This window comes from Mytilus galloprovincialis, chromosome 4 (assembly GCF_965363235.1).
Source record: "Mytilus galloprovincialis chromosome 4, xbMytGall1.hap1.1, whole genome shotgun sequence".
Classification (NCBI taxonomy): Eukaryota; Metazoa; Mollusca; class Bivalvia; order Mytilida; family Mytilidae; genus Mytilus; species Mytilus galloprovincialis.
In genome coordinates, this window is record NC_134841.1 from 62,687,418 (window position 1) to 62,706,393 (window position 18,976).

Below are 18,976 nucleotides of genomic sequence, written 5' to 3' on the forward strand. Positions count from 1 at the left end.
TTAGAGCAAACTAGTCTTTCCACAAGCAACCAGTGTCTAAATCTTCCATCTATAGTAGTTGTGAATAAATAAAACAGACATTGAAATATGACATGGCACTACGGAAAGGTTCGATAACTTGGGACATTCACATGGATATGTGGATGAGTCAAACCAGTTTCTTGCCAGCAACAGTTGCAAGACAATAGGGTGCTAATCTGTTTGTGGCAATTACTATAAACCATATGTACAAAGCTTTATAATTTTGAGTGTCGGAATACCTGGATCTTGTATACATATGATTTGTGTAAGAGTCTGTTGATCTTGACCAAATAATCGCTTTAGAGAATACCAAAAATTAATTTCATATTTATATTTTGTCTTGGAATCATTGCAAGGTCTACATGCATGAATCCTAGTTGTTCAGATTTAATGCCCAAGGTTATAAGCAATAGGTCAAATTGGTCAATTATATGTGGTATATGGAATGATTGTAAGGTGAACATGTCCTGTTGGCAGAGTATATCTAACTCTTGCTCTCAATTTCATGGTTTATCAATGTTTATTTTTATATGGTTAAGTTTATTACTCGCATACTATAGGCATTGGTCTTCAGTATTTGGTGTATAATTGTAAGATATGCATATAGGTACTATAAACACATGCTTGTTTATCAATAAAATAAGAATGTCCATAGAACAAGGATGCCCCATTTGCCATTTTCATTTTTGTTGTGCCTGTAACTTCTGTTGCTGAAAGCATGACGGGGATAGTGATCAGGCGGCAGCTTTCGATAACCTCTTAAAAGCTAAATATTTCAGAAGGTAGAAAACCTGAATCTGTCATACTTCATATATATAGATGCCTTATATTTGGAAGTTTCCGTCTGTCATTTGTCCATTGTCCTTAACCTCATTTTTAGCTCACCTGTCCTGAAGGGCCAAGTGAGCTTTTCTCATCACTTGGCGTCTGTTTTCGTCGTCGTTAACTTATTACATTTTGAATCTCTTCTAGAGAACCGCTGAATGGAATGAAACCAAACATGGCATGTATGTTCTTTATAAGGTGCTGACCAAGTGTTGTTACTTTGTAGCCGATCCATCATCCCAAGATGGCTGCCAGCGGTGGACTTAGTTTAACATAGGACCCTATTGGAAAAACATACAAATGTCTTCTTTTAGAGAACCACTGAATGGAATGAAACTAAACATAGCACGATTGTTTCTTATGATGTACTGACCAAGTGTTGTTACATTGTAGCCGATCCATCATCCAAGATGGCTGCCATTGAGGAACTTAGTTTAACATAGGACCCTATAGGAAATTCATTTCAAATGTCTTCTTTTAGAGAGCCACTGAATCGAATGAAACTAAACACAGCATGAATGTTCCTTATGAGGTGCTGACCAAGTGTTGTTACTTTGTTGCTGATCCATTATCCAAGATGGCCGCTAGCTGGGACTTAGTTTAACATAGGACCCCATGGGAAATACATACAAATATCTTTTTTTTAGAGAACCACTGAATGGAATGAAACTAAAGTGTCATAAATGTTCCTCATGAAGTGTTGTTACTTTGTTGCTGATTTACTGTTCAAGATGGCCACCAGGATTTATTATTGAATTATGAGGCCAATATTATACCAAATTTGGCCTCAATCATTATTTAAGTATCTGTTATATACAGACCTGATTTTCTTCCGTTTTTTAGCGGAATTCCGCTTTCCTCTCGACTTTTTTCCGATTTCTTGCTTTGAATTCCGTTTTTTTATTTATCACGGCAAAACCGGATATTTTTCCGCTCTTCTCCGAATCCGATAAAAATTATATAAAAAAACTTCCAAAAGCGGAAATAAGCTCATTTTTGATTGGCCATAGCTATGTTTTAATAAAAGGACGAACGTGATTGGTCGAGATTTCAAAGTCGAGATGAAAGATGGTTTCCCGTGTTGTACTTCAGAGGGACTCATACAATTTGGAAGTTGACAAAGGTGTCAAAAACTGTTGGAAATGGGATTGGGTTGAACGTTCGGTTTATGGCAACCCAGTAAGCCAGTTTATTAGGAAAATTAACTCAAGAGGAATTGCCAGATGTGAGTTATGTCAAAAAGACATCAATTACGCTGGAAGAGGCTGGAAAAGTTTGGAGCAACACTTAACCAAAAAACTTCACCTGGACAATTTGAAAATGAGAAAAACAAACCACAGCCTGTCTGGTACGTTGAAATTTCTTTATTTATTTGTCTAAATGTTCTGTATCTATCTTTTAAGCAATGAGGTATGTTCTTTTAGGATAAGGAGAACTGTCCTACTCTCTTTGCTTTTCTTTCTTTGACCAAACTTTAAGGCCTGGGAAATTGGGGATAGGGGGGTATAAATTCTTAATTTCTAGGGGCTACTATGCCCAAATTTTTTGTAGGTCTGGACTTAGTTTTTTTCTGCAAATATTTCTTCAAATGATGTATAAGTCAAAGGGATGAACACCAACACACAGGTTGGGAACAATCCCTAAAGAGGGATATCCCTTAAATGTCCCAACCTGACAAAAGCAATCATTACCACTTAATCTACAATATAAAAACATTTTAATGCTGTAGTCAGACATTTTTTCAAAATGCATCTCAAGTCTCTTTTAACTAGATTGACTTGTTGTTGTAATACTTAACTTGTTTTATTTTTAGGTACATGAAAAGATAGATCCTCACCTGTGTAAAAATATGAAAACTGCTTGTAAGCAGTACAAGGAAGAACTGCTCAAAAAGAAATTAATCAATGAGGAAAAAAAAGCAAACTTACAAATCAAATCGCAGGAAAAAACAGTTTCCAAGAGAAAAGCAAAAGAATTGATTGAAAAAGCAGCCAAAAAAGCAAGATTAGGACACATTACCTCAGCTTCTCAAAAGACAAAAGGACACTAGTGACAATGAAATCAATGAATTATGGAAATGAAATTGCCATTATATATTATTTATACACCATAAATGTTTACCCTTATTAAATATTAATTATTTCCTTTTCTTATTTATTATCAGAAGTTGGCAGCAATTGAGAAAGTATGTTTTTTCTCTTCTTAAAATCTAAAAATGATAGAAGTTATATCATATTGAACATTTTTTTGAAAAATGGGGAAAAATCTTATATAAAAACAATGTTTTTTAAAACTAAATTTAAGTGCCAGGAATAGCCCAGATTGCATAATTTTGCACCATTTATCCCAAAATTTTCTGGGGGCCTTAAGCGGCCCCCAGACCCCCGGCCGTGAAGGCCACCTCGCTGCGCGAGGTGGTTTGGGTCGCTTTGCGACCCAGTCTGTTTCAATATAATTATATTTCAGCTTTTTTTTTCTTACATCAAAATCAGGTCTGATTATATATATCTTTTTTTACATGATTTCAATGACCCAAATAGAGTCAGGTGAGCAACACAGGTTCTTGAGAGCCTCTACTAATGGTTAAGCATCTACTTGTAAAAAATGCAAGATTTTTAGTATTCTTAATTACTCTCTAATGAGTAATAGGATGACTATATTTGCAAGGTCCTCATGCCAGTCAGACAGTTTTGACATGGCCTCAATCTCATTTCATGGATCAGTGAACAGGGTGAAGTTTTCGTGGTTCAGTCAATATCTAGGATACTATTAGCATTAGGTCTTCTATATTTGGTGTATGGAATGTTTGTAAGGTATACATGTCCAACTGGCAGGTTTTATCTTACCAGGACTTCAATTTCATGGTTCAGTGGTTATAGTTAAGTTTTTGTGTTTTGGTCTGGGTTTTTTAAACTGCAATAGGTCTACTATATTTGGTGTATGGAATGATTGAAGGTGTACATGTCCATCTGGCAAGTGGCATCAACCATGAACTTATTTTCATGGTTTAGTGGTTATAGTTAAGTTTTTGTGTTTTGGTCTTGTTTTAATACTGCGTGCAAATAGGTCAACTATATTTGGTGTACAAAAATACTTTACAATGTACTGGTCAGTCTGGTATGTTAAGACCTTGACCTCATTTTTATGGTCATTGCTCAATGTTAATTTTTTGTTTTTTGGTCTGTTTTTCTTATACTTAAGGCAATAGGTCAACTATATTTGGTGTATGGAATGATTATAAGGTCCATATGTCTGTCTAGCAAATATCATGACCATGACCTCATTTTCACGGTTCATTTATGCTTAACAATTGTTTAGTAGAAGACCTTCCATAGGTATTTGCAAAATTAGCAAAGTGGTTTCAGAGAAGAAAACAAAAATATAAATGGTCTTAAGATGGTGGCCAAGTGAGGGCAATAGCTCATTGCCCCATGGATGAGGTATAAAAACAAAGATTACTGCAAAACTAATTCCTACATCTACATATCAAAATTAAACAAACAAGCAAATAACAAGAATTTTTTATTTCAGAAAAGTCTTCGTAATAAAGCAACAGAAACTACATTTCACATTTATAGATTTAGAATACATTTATGAAACAATTTAAAGAATTACATTTTGTTTAGATTTCAAACAGACTTTTTCAAAGTTATGGCAAATAAAGGTTGAATTATATTTCCTAAAATTCATTAGTATAATTTTACGAGTTATTCATACTGTAAACAAATACATCAATTGTACTGATAAATTCATTTTCAAGAGGGCAGTTGAAGACACCCCATACATTTTCATTACATCTTTAAAATCTAAAATGAGAAGGTTGTAGGTAAATAGATACATATGGATCATAAGGCAGAGGTAATAAAAAAAGAGAGACTACAAATGGATATTTCTTACAAAATAAGATACCAGAAAAATTTAAGTTCTTCCAAGAAAACATTTGTTTAGAAAATGATCACAATGTAAATCTGCAAATTCAGAGGAGGAATATATTTTGAAAGAAAATCTAAATATAGAAATCACGGGAAATTGTGTATCTACATATAAACGAAGCAACAATTTAAAGAATTACTGGGTAATACAAGATTATCAGAAAGTTGAAACTTTAAAATTACCGCTTGAAAATATAACATGTTTATATAATTTACTTTACACATATTTTTTTTTCTCTTTACACAAGCTAAATGAAAAGAATGACAATGTTTATTTTCCTGCCAGACTTGATAATTTGACTCAGGAGACATAGGAAAAGGCTTTAAAGAAAAAAATATCTTTAAAGGCTTCGAAAAAATTCAGAAACACAAAAAAACTTTTTTTTTAACTAATGCAATATCAATATAAATGGTTTTGTTAAACTGAATTATTTGTTCATACATGATTACACATGTTATTACAAGCATATTTACAAAATATAACTTTTTGATAAACACTTGAAAACGTTATTGTATGGTCTTCCTGACCAAAATAATATATACTTGTAATAATGAACATGTAAAATAAACATCCTTTCTTCAATATTATAAAAGTCTTATTATACAGAAAATCAATGTACTTTTAAATCTACAACACATTTTATATTTTTTTTCTCTCAATAACATACTGATATTTAAAGGAATGCTTTGTAAGGAACATGAAACAAATTCATATAAACATCCATTTTACACCAATGGCATGTCAATCTGAATAAAAGATATAAGCACATATTAAAAATGCCTTATTTATCAGACAAGTTTGATATTTGTTGTACTTGTCAATATCACTTTATTACCTTTTTATATTATGTAAAGTTTAAGCAAACCTTAATAATATCAAATCTAACAGCTTAATGCATATATGTTATCAATACATCTGACATATCATATAAAAACATTGATAAATTTTATTTAAGTATGTTAAATAATGTCATTGAGTTATTTTTTTTTTCATTTATAGAAAAATGTTTAAAACCTTTTTTTTTATAATGGAAACGAATGCTGCAAGTTTTAAGGGTCAAAAAGACTACAATAAGAGCCTCAGAAACATACCATGTAAAACAAATTATATCGAAAAAGAAGACATCACTGAAGCCGTTTTATTTTCTATTTTTGACATACTACGGCTTGTCCTATTATTTTACTTGAAAATTGTTATGTATAAATCATTTTTTTTTTGGCAACTGGTCATTTCAACTAAAATTCATCAAGTGGTATTTACAAAGTTATAAGATATTGAAATCGTCCTTTTTAGCTCACCTGGCCCGAAGGGCCAAGTGAGCTTTTCTCATCACTTGGCGTCCGGCGTCCGGCGTCCGTCGTCGTCCGTCGTCCGTCGTCGTCCGTCGTCGTTAACTTTTACAAAAATCTTCTCCTCTGAAACTACTGGGCCAAATCAAACCAAACTTGGCCACAATCATCATTGGGGTATCTAGTTTAAAAAATGTGTGGCGTGACCCGGTCAACCAACCAAGATGGCCGCCACGGCTAAAAATAGAACATAGGGGTAAAATGCAGTTTTTGGCTTATAACTCAAAAACCAAAGCATTTAGAGCAAATCTGACGTGGGGTAAAAATGTTTATCAGGTCAAGATCTATCTGCCCTGAAATTTTCAGATGAATCGGTCAATCGGTTGTTGGGTTGCTGCCCCTGAATTGGTAATTTTGAGGAAATTTTGCTGTTTTTGGTTATTATCTTGAATATTATTATAGATAGAGATAAACTGTAAACAGCAATAATGTTCAGCAAAGTAAGATCTACAAATAAGTCAACATGACCTAAATGGTCAGTTGACCCGTTTAGGAGTTATTGCCCTTTATAGTCAATTTTTAACCATTTTTCGTTAATTAAAGTAATCTTTTACAAAAATCTTCTCCTCTGAAACTACTGGGCCAAATTAATCCAAACTTGGCCACAATCATCTTTGGGGTATCTAGTTTAAAAAATGTGTGGCGTGACCTGGTCAACCAACCAAGATGGCCGCCACGGCTAAAAATAGAACAAAGGGGTAAAATGCAGTTTTTGGCTTATAACTCAAAAACCAAAGCATTTTGAGGAAATCTGACGGGATAAAAATGTTTATCAGGTCAAGATCTATCTGCCCTGAAATTTTCAGATGAATCAGTCAATCGGTTGTTGGGTTACTGCCCCTGAATTGGTAATTTTGAGGAAATTTTGCTGTTTTTGGTTATTATCTTGAATATTATTATAGATAGAGATAAACTGTAAACAGCAATAATGTTCAGCAAAGTAAGATCTACAAATAAGTCAACATGACCTAAATGGTCAATTGACTCCTTAAGGAGTTATTGCCCTTTATAGTCAATTTTTAACAATTTTCATTAATTTGGTAAATATATGTAATTTAAATTTTTACCAAATATAGTTCTCTGTTACTAATGGGCAAAGTTCATTATAGATATAATTGTAAGAAGCAAAATCGTCCAGTAAAGTAAGAACTTCAAACACATCACCATCACCAAAATACAATTTTGTCATGAATCCATTTGTGTCCTTTGTTTAATATGCACATAGACCAAGGTGAGCGACACAGGCTCTTTAGAGCCTCTAGTTTACAGGTGTGGGGGGTATGTAGAAACTTTATACATTTTTTTTTATAAAATAAACTCAAAAGTAGCCTATCAATTTTGTACATATTACAAATGTAGAGAGAATTCAACTTTGAAAATAAGACGATATTCATTGAACTTTCAGATTTTGCAATTCTTTTGAGTATGTTTTTTGCCACACAAGATATTTTAAAAAGACATAAATAGTACTGCTAGAAGGTTGCACATTAAGTTTGCGGGAATAGATCTTACTTTTGCACTAAAGAAATTCTTAATTGTCTAAAAGGCATTACGTTTGCACGTAATTAACCTGTTGAAAAGTCGCTACTTTTACACAGATTAATTAAAAAAACAAAAATGTATATCTTCAAGACAAATAAAGGACAAAATCCTTCATTTTTAATGATATACTTTACATTTAGATTCTAAGTTGAAAAACAGAGATATTTCCTGGAAATGCACCAAAAAAATAGGCAAATTTGTAGAATTTGGACTGACCGAGAATGCAAAGTATAACTAACAGGTACAAATGTACATAACCATGATATTGATAAACGCAAATTAGAAACCCGGCAAATTGGAAAGAAAATGATAAGAATGCTTCAGACATTTCCACCTGTCTGTCAAAAAATTATTTGTTAAAAACTTCAGGCAAATGGTGCTTCTGCCACAAGACTTAATGTGTTCTAATAATCATATTCATGTATAATGTGTTTTATTCATGACTGTATCCTATGAATGTTCCATTCCCAGATATTAACAGTATTTCAGTCATTAATCTCATAAGATAACTCACTATCCTCCAACAAAAAAATAAAAAATGTAAAATTCAGGTTATTCTTCTCAGGATTAAAATCTTCTTGCAACCGTTAAACTATTTCTTTGCACAAACATAATGCTTGTTATATTCTAATTCACACAAATGTAGGTCACCACTAAAGGAAATGTTGGAAATTTGTGTGGTCTATGTAGGATATATAGAAAAATAGTGCTTTATAAAAACATTTGTAAAATATGTTCTAATTTCCAGGTTAAATCGTCTAATACAAAAGATTTTCAAAAATGTAAACAATAAGTTCACACACTTCAATATTCCTATCAAAGAAAAGGCAATTGGTAATCCTGATTTATTTACTTTATATTATTTAAAATATCTGAGTGCATATTGTTTCATATATTCATCTTTTTCACTGCATTATTATTTGTCATCAATTCTATAACAAAATATTTGGGGACAAACCAAATATCACTTTAGCTCTGCGCGAAAACAACAGAAGTTTATTTAACACTCTTAGCATATTATTATTACAATGTACTGTAACATATAAAATACATAATTTACTATTCTTTTTTATTTATTTATGAAAACATATACCGGGTGAATTGAACGTACAATTTAAAACCGAGTAAGAAACATAATTTTGTAAGAGCAGATTTCAAAAAGATAAATACTTTGCAGACTTGAATAACTATTTCTATGGAGAATAAGAAGTAACATATTAACATTTTAAGATTGACTGCAGCAACAGGCAGAATAAGATAATGGACAGACTTAATTCTTCAATGTCGGTAAATAAACTTAAAACTGATCTTCTTTGAAATATTGTCAATCAATGTAAATTTTGTGAAAGATGCTATGACATACAAAATGAATGTTAAATAATTTTAAAATTATTGAGTTTTAATTACCTGGTACATTGCTAATTCAAGGAAATTTGCAAAACATCAGTCCAATTTCAAGATTGAGTGTTCGTGTAATATCCAGGGTAAAATATTTCAAACATATTTAAGTGCAAGGTACAGCTCCCTAATATAAAACTTTTTTTTTTTTTAGTTTAAACACTTTTCTGCTATATCATAATACATTTTATACTATTTGCACTAGGAAAATGTTCATGTAATGCAATTTTTGAATTAGAAACAATCAGTCATTTAACAGATAGCAAAATATTTAAAAAAAAATTACATTACATACTACTCATGCTCATTATGATATGTGTTGCATATTTTTTTTGCCACTGTTTTCCACTTAAGATATCTTTTTTAACAATTTTAGCAATGAATCATTCATACTCTGGTTCATGAATATTTAACCAAATACATAGCTGAAAAAAGGGGCAAGGTACAATATATAGTGTGACTTTAAAAGAGCGGTTATGATATTTTCCGTGGAAAAGTGTCCATGAAAACTTATTATATATCTGAGAATAAAAATGACACTAATTTTTCAATCAAGTGGGTTACCTAATGTAACTTCACAAAGACTATCTACGCTTTCAAGTATTTGGCTGAATAATATGAATCATAAAAATTGAAAAAGGGGTCAATGAAACCCTGTGTGAACCCTGTGTCTAGCCTGTCATTGTCATGCTGGCTGACAATGTCATTTACAAAAAAATATATGGAAAATTGAAATTCAATTCAAACTCACTGTAGACTGTATTTTGATATTGACAACACTTAACATTGTTTAAGTGAGGCAAAAATTATCTTAGAGGCAGTATTTTCTACAGAATCAGGAAAGGTGTACAAAACCTTAGCCTAGATGCTATCAATTTCTTCCTCAGACCAACATAGCTTTTAGTGGTGATGCTGCATTATTAAAGCAGTCATCTATCAATTTGATTTAAAGCTAAAATAATATTCAAAACATTTTATCCTTATATCAACATATACAGCATGGGTGTATTACATAACTAGATATCAATTTTAAAATATATAGGATGTCACATAAGAGTCTGGAAAGGGTCATTAGATTCAGCATTCTTTAATTTTTAAAGTCCATTTTTCTGTATCCTTTATTTATTTTACCCATTTTTCTCCTTTTTGGCCTTAATATGCACTTTGAACGCTTTTATTTCATTCTGTAAACCCCATCCAAACCCTCATATATTCTTAAATGTATATTCTTATCAATAAGTCTAAACAAAGTCACATATAATATGTATAGTATAACAAACTGATTGGCTAATTGAAAAATACAAAATTCTTTTATGAAATTCCTCATTCATACAAAAAAAAAATAAACAATAACAAAACCATATGCTTAAAAGGTAATAAACTGATAGTTAATAATGATATAAAACTTTATATATAAAATAGATGTTCCATAATTCAACAAGATTTCATCCACTATCCACAAACTTCTATAAAGTCTTCCTTCTATAAAACTCAATCTGTAGCTTAATCTGAATGATTAAAGGGGCTATCCAACTTGAAACTAATGAGCTTTTCAGGCCTCCATATTTAGCATCCGCTTACAATGGTTTTTGGAACTATTCAGCAGGGCCTAAAACTTCTACTTCTGTTAAAAATCCCTGAAAATATAAAATTTAACAATAATGAAATTGATTAATTTCAAAGTACCAAGTAAGTGATATTATGGCTCATGTTTTTCCTACAATTATAAATTGACCTGACAAAAGTTCTTCAAGATTAGAAACTACCAGGCAAATGTTCTTTAAGATTATAAATTGACCAGTCAAAAGTGCGTCAAGATTAGACATTTACCTGTACTTAAGTGTTTCTAGATTATAAATTGACCTTTCAAAAGTTTTTTAAAATCTAAGATCAGCCTTAACCTATTATAAAAGATTTAAATTCAAAGAATTCACCTGTAGTAATTGCATCAAGATTATAAATTGGCCTGTAAAAATGCTTTAAGATAAGAATTTGACCTGTAATAAATGCTTTACAATAAGTTCACATTGTCAAATGCTGTGTAAGTTTTGCCAGAGTCTGAGAAAATGACTAAAAGGATTAGTAGCATCACAAAGTGATGTATTTCTGTTTTTATTCAAGAAGGTAGTTTCCTATATTATGTTCTGCTACGATAGATGGGAAATTTCAAATATTCCTCAGTCGAGCATGTTAAAATCAATTATTCAGGTATTCAAGCATAAACTTTGGACTTGAGTACACATTGCCTTTTTTTATCTTATAGAATCCTTACGAAATAGACAAATGTTAATCCCACTCAAAGAGGATGTGTTAACCTTAAAAATATAATCTGCAACAGTCTTATCAGCACTGCCAAGTTTTAGTCTTCTTTTTAACCTTGGCCAAACATAACCTTGAACCATTTTGAACTTCAAGATTACTGAGCACAGATCAAAGACAAAACAAGACATGAAAGCTGTTATACTGTACTAGCCATGTTAAGAGTTTCAATTTGGTATCCAATCTTCAAGCATTGTAGCATTCAGAGGAAAATTAGAGTCTTTGATGGGCTACAGAGATACAATAGCTATGAAACTATGATGTTAGTGAAAATAATGTCATGCAGAAGTTAAGACAACATGCTTGTAAAAAATTTAAAAAAAAAATGAGATGATGAATGATGAACTTCAATTTGTGCAATGCAGTTCAAGACTACAGGTATTCCAATTAATTTTAACAGACTTCCCAGAAAGCATTATATATTTAAACTTTTGTTCATGCCTGCTTTTGAATTTACAGTTATACATCATTCTCCCATAAAGACCTGCATTATCTAAATGGAAAAGTATCAATTAGATGTAACCAGAACTCATTGTGAATCTACCTATTACCATTGAACAGATTGGATACCATTAATACACTCCTACCCCCTGCAATCTTAGAAGGGGTAAGAATAATCATCAAACATTATTCACTAAATAGTTATTTTTCCCTAAAAATCAAATTTGGAAATGGGGTAGGTGTCTAGAAGACAGCAGCCGAAAACATTTTTTTTTTTAATTTAGCCGTTAGAGTATTCAGTAATCCCTTCATATATGGAATGTATCCATGTATTTACACATCTAGTATACCATTTGTCTCAGAACAGATTATAAAAGCAAACAACAAAAAATCAATAAAAAAATCAGCACATGCAGCTAATATTATGCTGAGCAAAAATATTTCTAACATAAAATTAAGAAATGCAAAAGCTTATAAAGCAACTAAGTAAACTTGATAATGCATGCAAGGTTATACCTTAAATTCTCCAAGCAATGAAGAATTTTCTTCATTTTTCTACAACAGTCAGTAATACTAATGAGCCAATTTGCTATAGCATCAAATACTTTTTAAACTTCCAAAATCAAACAAGCACAAATAAGACACCTAGTTTCAGTCCATAGCGACAGTATACTGAACAAAGGAAAGTACAAAGAAAGAAAGGAAGGGGCGAAGGAACAAACAATAGAATGAATGAATGGATGATTATGAACTTCTATTCTTTAACTTGACTTTTGTCAAAAACTTATGTTTAGTAAGATTGTAAATAGTGTAATATAAAAAGTATTTGTTAATCACTATAAATTGCCTAGAAATGATGTAGTAAATATAACTAGAAGAGTAGAAATTACTGAATGAATGATTAGTAAGAACCAGCGATAGATATAACATATTATATGAACCATATTTACAACTCTTTTTAAAAAAGTGACAACAAAGTGGGATGAACCAATTTCAGACAGCTAAGATCAAAATTATTGCAGAACTGAAAGGTACTAAATGGGAACTTTGCCGATTGCGTATAAAGCATACACATTATTCAATACACAGATCTGGTAACTTACGGTTTCGTCAGCATTTGTAGCAGTCACTTTCGCTTTAAACAACATCTGTTCCATCGTCTTATCCATCTTATGTGATCCCTCTGTAAATAATTAAGCAAATTTAAAACACATACCGGTATACTGAAAATTTATATAATCTCATTTCTACAGAAATTTAATAAAACAAGAATGTGTCCATAGTAAACAGATGCCCAACTAGCACTATCAATTTCTATGTTCAGTGGACCGTGAAATTGGGGTCAAAGCTCTAATTTGGCACAAAAATTAGAAAGATCATATCATATAGGGAACATAGTTGATAAGACTTAAAAAAAAGACCAAAAACTTTAACCTGAAGTGGGACAGAGGGATGAGCAGACGAACAAATGGACATACAGATCAGAAAACATAATACCCATCTTTTATAGTAGGTGGGGCATAAAATAATAATCTTAAATCCAAAGAAGGACTGATGATACAGCTTCTTTAGCAGAGAGGAAAAACATTATTTTGGTCTTTGGAACCAGAGAGAGCCAGTATTGAAGATAATACATAAGATATCTGAATGGACGAAAACAAGAGCTTATAAATCTGATATTTCAGGTTCAACATTGTTTATCAACCCTTATAGATCAATACCCTTAATCCTGAATGGTTGGTTAAACAAGAGGTTGTAAATCCCAGATTTCAGGTTCAATATTGTACCTCATACTATAGATAACCTTGCATTTAATCCTAAACAGTCGAACAGGAGGTTGCTACTCCAAGATTTCAGGTTCAACAGTGTCCCTAATACCTTACAGAAATGTAACCTTTAATCCTAAATGGTCGAACAAGAGGTTGTAAATCCCAGACTTCTGGTACAGTAAGCGATGCTTCTTGTTAATAGAACTTTACCTTTAATCCTAAATGGTCGAACCAGAGGTTGTAAATCCCAGACTTCTGTACAGTAAGCGATGCTTCTTGTTAATAGATCCTTACCTTTAATCCTAAATGGTCGAACAAGAGGTTGTAAATCCCAGACTTCTGGTACAGTAAGGGATGCTTCTTGTTAATAGATCCTTACCTTTAATCCTAAATGGTCGAACCAGAGGTTGTAAATCCCAGACTTCTGGTACAGTAAGGGATGCTTCTTGTTAATAGATCCTTACCTTTAATCCTAAATGGTCGAACGAGAGGTTGTAAATCCCAGACTTCTGGTACAGTAAGCGATGCTTCTTGTTAATAGATCCTTACCTTTAATCCTAAATGGTCGAACAAGAGGTTGTAAATCCCAGACTTCTGGTACAGTAAGGGATGCTTCTTGTTAATAGATCCTTACCTTTAATCCTAAATGGTCGAACGAGAGGTTGTAAATCCCAGACTTCTGGTACAGTAAGCGATGCTTCTTGTTAATAGATCCTTACCTTTAATCCTAAATGGTCGAACAAGAGGTTGTAAATCCCAGACTTCTGGTACAGTAAGGGATGCTTCTTGTTAATAGATCCTTACCTTTAATCCTAAATGGTCGAACGAGAGGTTGTAAATCCCAGACTTCTGGTACAGTAAGCGATGCTTCTTGTTAATAGATCCTTACCTTTAATCCTAAATGGTCGAACAAGAGGTTGTAAATCCCAGACTTCTGGTACAGTAAGGGATGCTTCTTGTTTACTAACTACAGCTGTTGTTCCATAGTCTACATTAAATACTTCTATCGTAAAATCTCTTCTGTCCGCTATTATCCACGATCTGGAAAAGAAATTTGGCAAATTCATTTCTTTGTAAAGACATTTAGTAACGTAATGGAATAGTAATAGGTAAAATTTGTAAGGGTTCAGCAAAACCCAGTGTCTTGCCTACTTTTGCTGTTGTCTATGTTTTTCAGTGTGATAGGGGAATGCACATAATAGCTTTACAGTTAATGAAATGGTTTATGAATCTTATAAATGATTTAAAAACTTTAACTGCAGACTGTATGTAAAGTTAACTGGACAAGAAAGTCCATTTATAAGTACATGTGTAATATTCTGAAAAACAGGAAATGAATTTTTGCAAAATTCCTTACAGATACTAGAATTTGATCATTAACAAGCTTCTGTGCCTTTTTTTCTTTTTTTATAAACAAGTCCACACCTGTAAAAACTATCTAGAAACACTGCATAACGTAACACCTGTCTTCTATCCTAGGCAGGGCATTAAAATATTGTAACCCTACTTTGAACCCCTATAATAAACGTACCTATACCATTCATCATCAACCTTAGCAGTACATCTCCCTAAACCTTTTGTGAAACCTATTCTACTGTCAGGGTGTTGTAACTGTTCCATTACGTTTTCCAGATCTTCTAATGATGACACCTACAAAAACAAAATAATTCATTGAATACCTGGTTTAATAGAAAAATAATTCAGATCATACATTCAGACTGTTCAATGGTATGCTTTAAATTTATTGATTTTTTTTCTTTTTCAGCGATATATCAATATGTCTTTCAGATAAGATTTCAATAGATTTGCCCTGAGGGTTATCAGTTGGGAAGATCCACATTTATGAATCGAATGCGTTTTGGGTAAAATTTGCAAAGGCTTACACCTAAACAATCTGATAATCTTATAATTTTCCAAACAATTGAGAAATTCAACCAATGACCTGACATTGTTTTAATTTTGGGGTATGAACCTAACTATGGTCCTTTCGATTCTGAAATTGAATTCCGAATCATTAAATCATTAGTGAAATTAAGCAACTGAGTGGGGATCTTATGATTCAAGTCCTTTTCAACTTATTTCAACTTTGTTTTTAGGTTGTGCTGTTACATCACTGTCCAAGGTAAGGATTAAGCATCACATAAAAGTTTAAAATCACCATATCCTTGGTTTTCCCGTTTGAATGGTTTTACACTAGTAATTTTGGGGCCCTTTACAGCTTGTTGTTCTGTGTGAGCCAAGGCTCCGTGTTGAAGACCGTACATTGACCTATAATGGTTTACTTTTTTTTCAAATTGTTATTTGGATGGAGAGTTGTCTCATTGGCACTCACACCACATCTTCCTATATCTATATCCTTTATTACCTGAGCCAAGTCAGGGACCTGTATTTCAAGAGATGTCGGTGGTTGCTTTACGTCATTTTTGTTTTTGCATTTGAATTGTTTTTAATTTTGTAATTTAAGGGCCTTTCCTAGCTTTAGTATACAGAATGGGTTTTAATCATTGTTGAAATCTGTACATTGACCTATAATTGCTTATTTCAATATCCTATAATCTTTGCTGGATAGTTATTTCAATCAATATTTGTGTTAAAGGACAAAACAGATGCTTAATATTGATTCCTAAAGATCAATATCCTGAACCACAAAAAAAAGTAACTTCTTACATCAGCATCCTTAATAATCTGTCCCCAGAAAGTCTTCTCATCAAACACTGAAGTGATAAAAACCACGATTTCTTCATACGGTTTGAACACAATATCTCGAACACGGGTTCCCAACTTGTTCATAACTAGCTTGTATGTAACCATTAAATTTCTGAATGACTTTCCTACTGCACCAGTTGAAGCTGAAGACTTCAATGAATCCATACTTTCTGCACCTGAAATAAAACATGAAAGTAGTCATGTGAATGCAGAGTACACAATGCAACCGTGCTTAAAGATAATGTCATGCCGGATTTGTTTCTTACTGGACCATCTTCAGACGTAATAGTGTGGCATAAGTCTGAGGCTCATTTGATAGTTTTTTGGCTATCATCTGTTCCAGATAACATATTAAGTATATACAGTTATCAGTTCTGCATACAAATATTATCCTTTTCAGGATGAATACCCAGTCCATTCAAAGAAATTCTGCTTACTGGATCATTTATTGTGTTATATGTCAATGGTTAGTCAGCTAATAATTCAGCTAAATACAGTAATTTTTGTGCTAAAAGACATTCCAGAACAAGTGTATAACATTTAAGCACCAGTTTTCAAAGGTAAAGGCCATCAACCAGTTATGCATGCAAAATAATGCATTTTTAGGCATAATAGAATAAACTGTTATCACAGAGATATGTCTCGCCTTTTTGGAATTTAGATTATGCAAATGTTGACATCAAAATAGCAATAACATCTTACACAAGTCATGCAAATATTCAAAGTCAATGAACCATTACTGAGTTACATGGCTCAACAATCTCCATGTAAATGAGATGTGCCAATGCTAATACAACTGCATACCAAATACCATTGACTTATTATAAGTCGTTCCCAAACCTAAATACAAACATTAACTTGTAAACTATATAAAAGTTTCAAAGTCAATGAACCATAAAGAGGGGGTGAGGCTATATAATCTCCATGGAAACGATACTTGCAAATGCCAATAAATATGCATACCAAATATCATTCACTTAACATTTAATAGAAGTTCATCTTAAGGTTCCACTAAAGTCAAAATATAGGACACTTCATAAACATCAAAACTTTGCCTGTATTTTTCAACCTAAAAAGAACAAGTGAAACTGCGAGCTACTGCTCACTGATGATACCCCCGCCGCAAGTGGATAATATTAATAGTGTAAAAATATGCAAGTGTTCAGTAAACAGGAAGTTGTCAAGTGATGAATCTGAAAACGCATCACACGGTATAGCTGACTTATAAAAATCCTGAAACCAAATTTCAGAAATCCTTGTATTGTAGTTCCTGAGAAAAATGTGACGAAAATTTTCAACTTGGCTATCATGTGTAAAATCATACAAGTGTTCGGTAAACAGGAAGTTGTCAAGTGATGAATCTGAAAACGCATCACGCGGTATAGCTGACTTATATAAATCCTGAAACCAAATTTCAGAAATCCTTGTATTGTAGTTCCTGAGAAAAATGTGACGAAAATTTTCAACTTGGCTATCATGTGTAAAATCATACAAGTGTTCGGTAAACAGGAAGTTGTCAAGTGATGAATCTGAAAACGCATCACACAGTAAAGCTGACTTATATAAATCCTGAAACCAAATTTCAGAAATCCTTATATTGTAGTTGCTGAGAAAAATGTGACGAAAATTTTCAACTTGGCTATCATGTGTAAAATCATACAAGTGTTCGGTAAACAGGAAGTTGTCAAGTGATGAATCTGAAAACGCATGACACGGTATGGCTAACATATATAAATGTTGATACCAAATTACAGAAAGGGTGGATGTGTAGTTCCTGAGAAAAATGTGACGAAAATTTTCAACTTGGCTATCATGTGTAAAATCATACAAGTGTTCGGTAAACAGGAAGTTGTCAAGTGATGAATCTGAAAACGCATCACACGGTATGGCTAACATATATAAATGTTGATACCAAATTACAGAAAGGGTGGATGTGTAGTTCCTGAGAAAAATGTGACGAAAGTTTCATGGGACAGACTGACTGACGGACGGACAGACAGAGGTAAAACAGTATACCCCCCCCCTTTTTAAAGCGGGGGTATAATAAAGTCCTAAAACTATGAGAGCATATGTTCATTTAAACATACTTAACATATACACACTTTGTAAATTGTAAATAAACTTGAAATTGTTATGTTGTGGCCAAACCGGTTCTTGGGGTGAACACTAAATTTTCAAAAAAATCTGGAGGCCTGCGAGACGACTTAATTTGTTTAAAATTGGTATGGACGAATACTGTTATATCTTATGCAGGGCAAGTTCATGAATTTGTCTGAAATTATCTCCAAGGAAATGAAATATGCCAATGCATATACAACTGCATACCAAATATCATTGACCTACCACTTGTGGTTCCCCAAAAAACTAGACCTAATCACAAACTAATACATTGTTGACGCCATCGCTGCTGTCGCCGGAAACAGCATACCTTTGTCTCGCTTTTTGACTTCGTCAAGGTGAGACAAAATTAAATATAAGGTTTTTAGTTTAAGAAGGACTTTATGTATTTGAACTTTATCAACTTACCTCTTATGTGTTTATTTGGTCTGGGAGTATGTCTGTGTGTGTTTTGATCTAAGCTGACACATCTAGACCCACCAGCACCTACAATTAGTAAAATTGCTTTTAAATACCTTTTTGCTAGCACTATTACTTTCAGTGAGTCATGAAATC

General features: G+C 32.6%; 1 protein-coding gene and 1 long non-coding RNA gene across 3 annotated transcripts in view; one reads left to right on the forward strand and one right to left on the reverse strand.

Moving 5' to 3' along the window:
• The first annotated feature begins 1,676 nt into the window (after positions 1 to 1,676).
• On the forward strand, positions 1,677 to 2,988 carry LOC143072660 (uncharacterized). Its single transcript, XR_012977271.1, has 2 exons — positions 1,677 to 2,194; positions 2,660 to 2,988. It is a non-coding gene; the product is annotated as an uncharacterized LOC143072660 (long non-coding RNA).
• Positions 2,989 to 9,367: 6,379 nt separating this feature from the next.
• LOC143072661 (uncharacterized) overlaps positions 9,368 to 18,976 on the reverse strand; it is a 38,091-nt gene continuing 28,482 nt past the window's right edge. Inside the window, exons 18-24 of one of the 2 annotated variants that reach the window (XM_076247710.1) lie at positions 18,830 to 18,907; positions 16,265 to 16,479; positions 15,129 to 15,247; positions 14,487 to 14,638; positions 12,932 to 13,011; positions 12,345 to 12,383; positions 9,368 to 10,705 (exon numbers count right to left, since the gene is read on the reverse strand). In XM_076247710.1, the coding sequence (XP_076103825.1) occupies positions 10,664 to 10,705; positions 12,345 to 12,383; positions 12,932 to 13,011; positions 14,487 to 14,638; positions 15,129 to 15,247; positions 16,265 to 16,479; positions 18,830 to 18,907 (725 nt within the window). In that variant the 3' untranslated portion in view covers positions 9,368 to 10,663. The remainder of the gene's footprint in view (positions 10,706 to 12,344; positions 12,384 to 12,931; positions 13,012 to 14,486; positions 14,639 to 15,128; positions 15,248 to 16,264; positions 16,480 to 18,829; positions 18,908 to 18,976) is intronic. The other variant, XM_076247711.1, reaches the window with a different exon arrangement.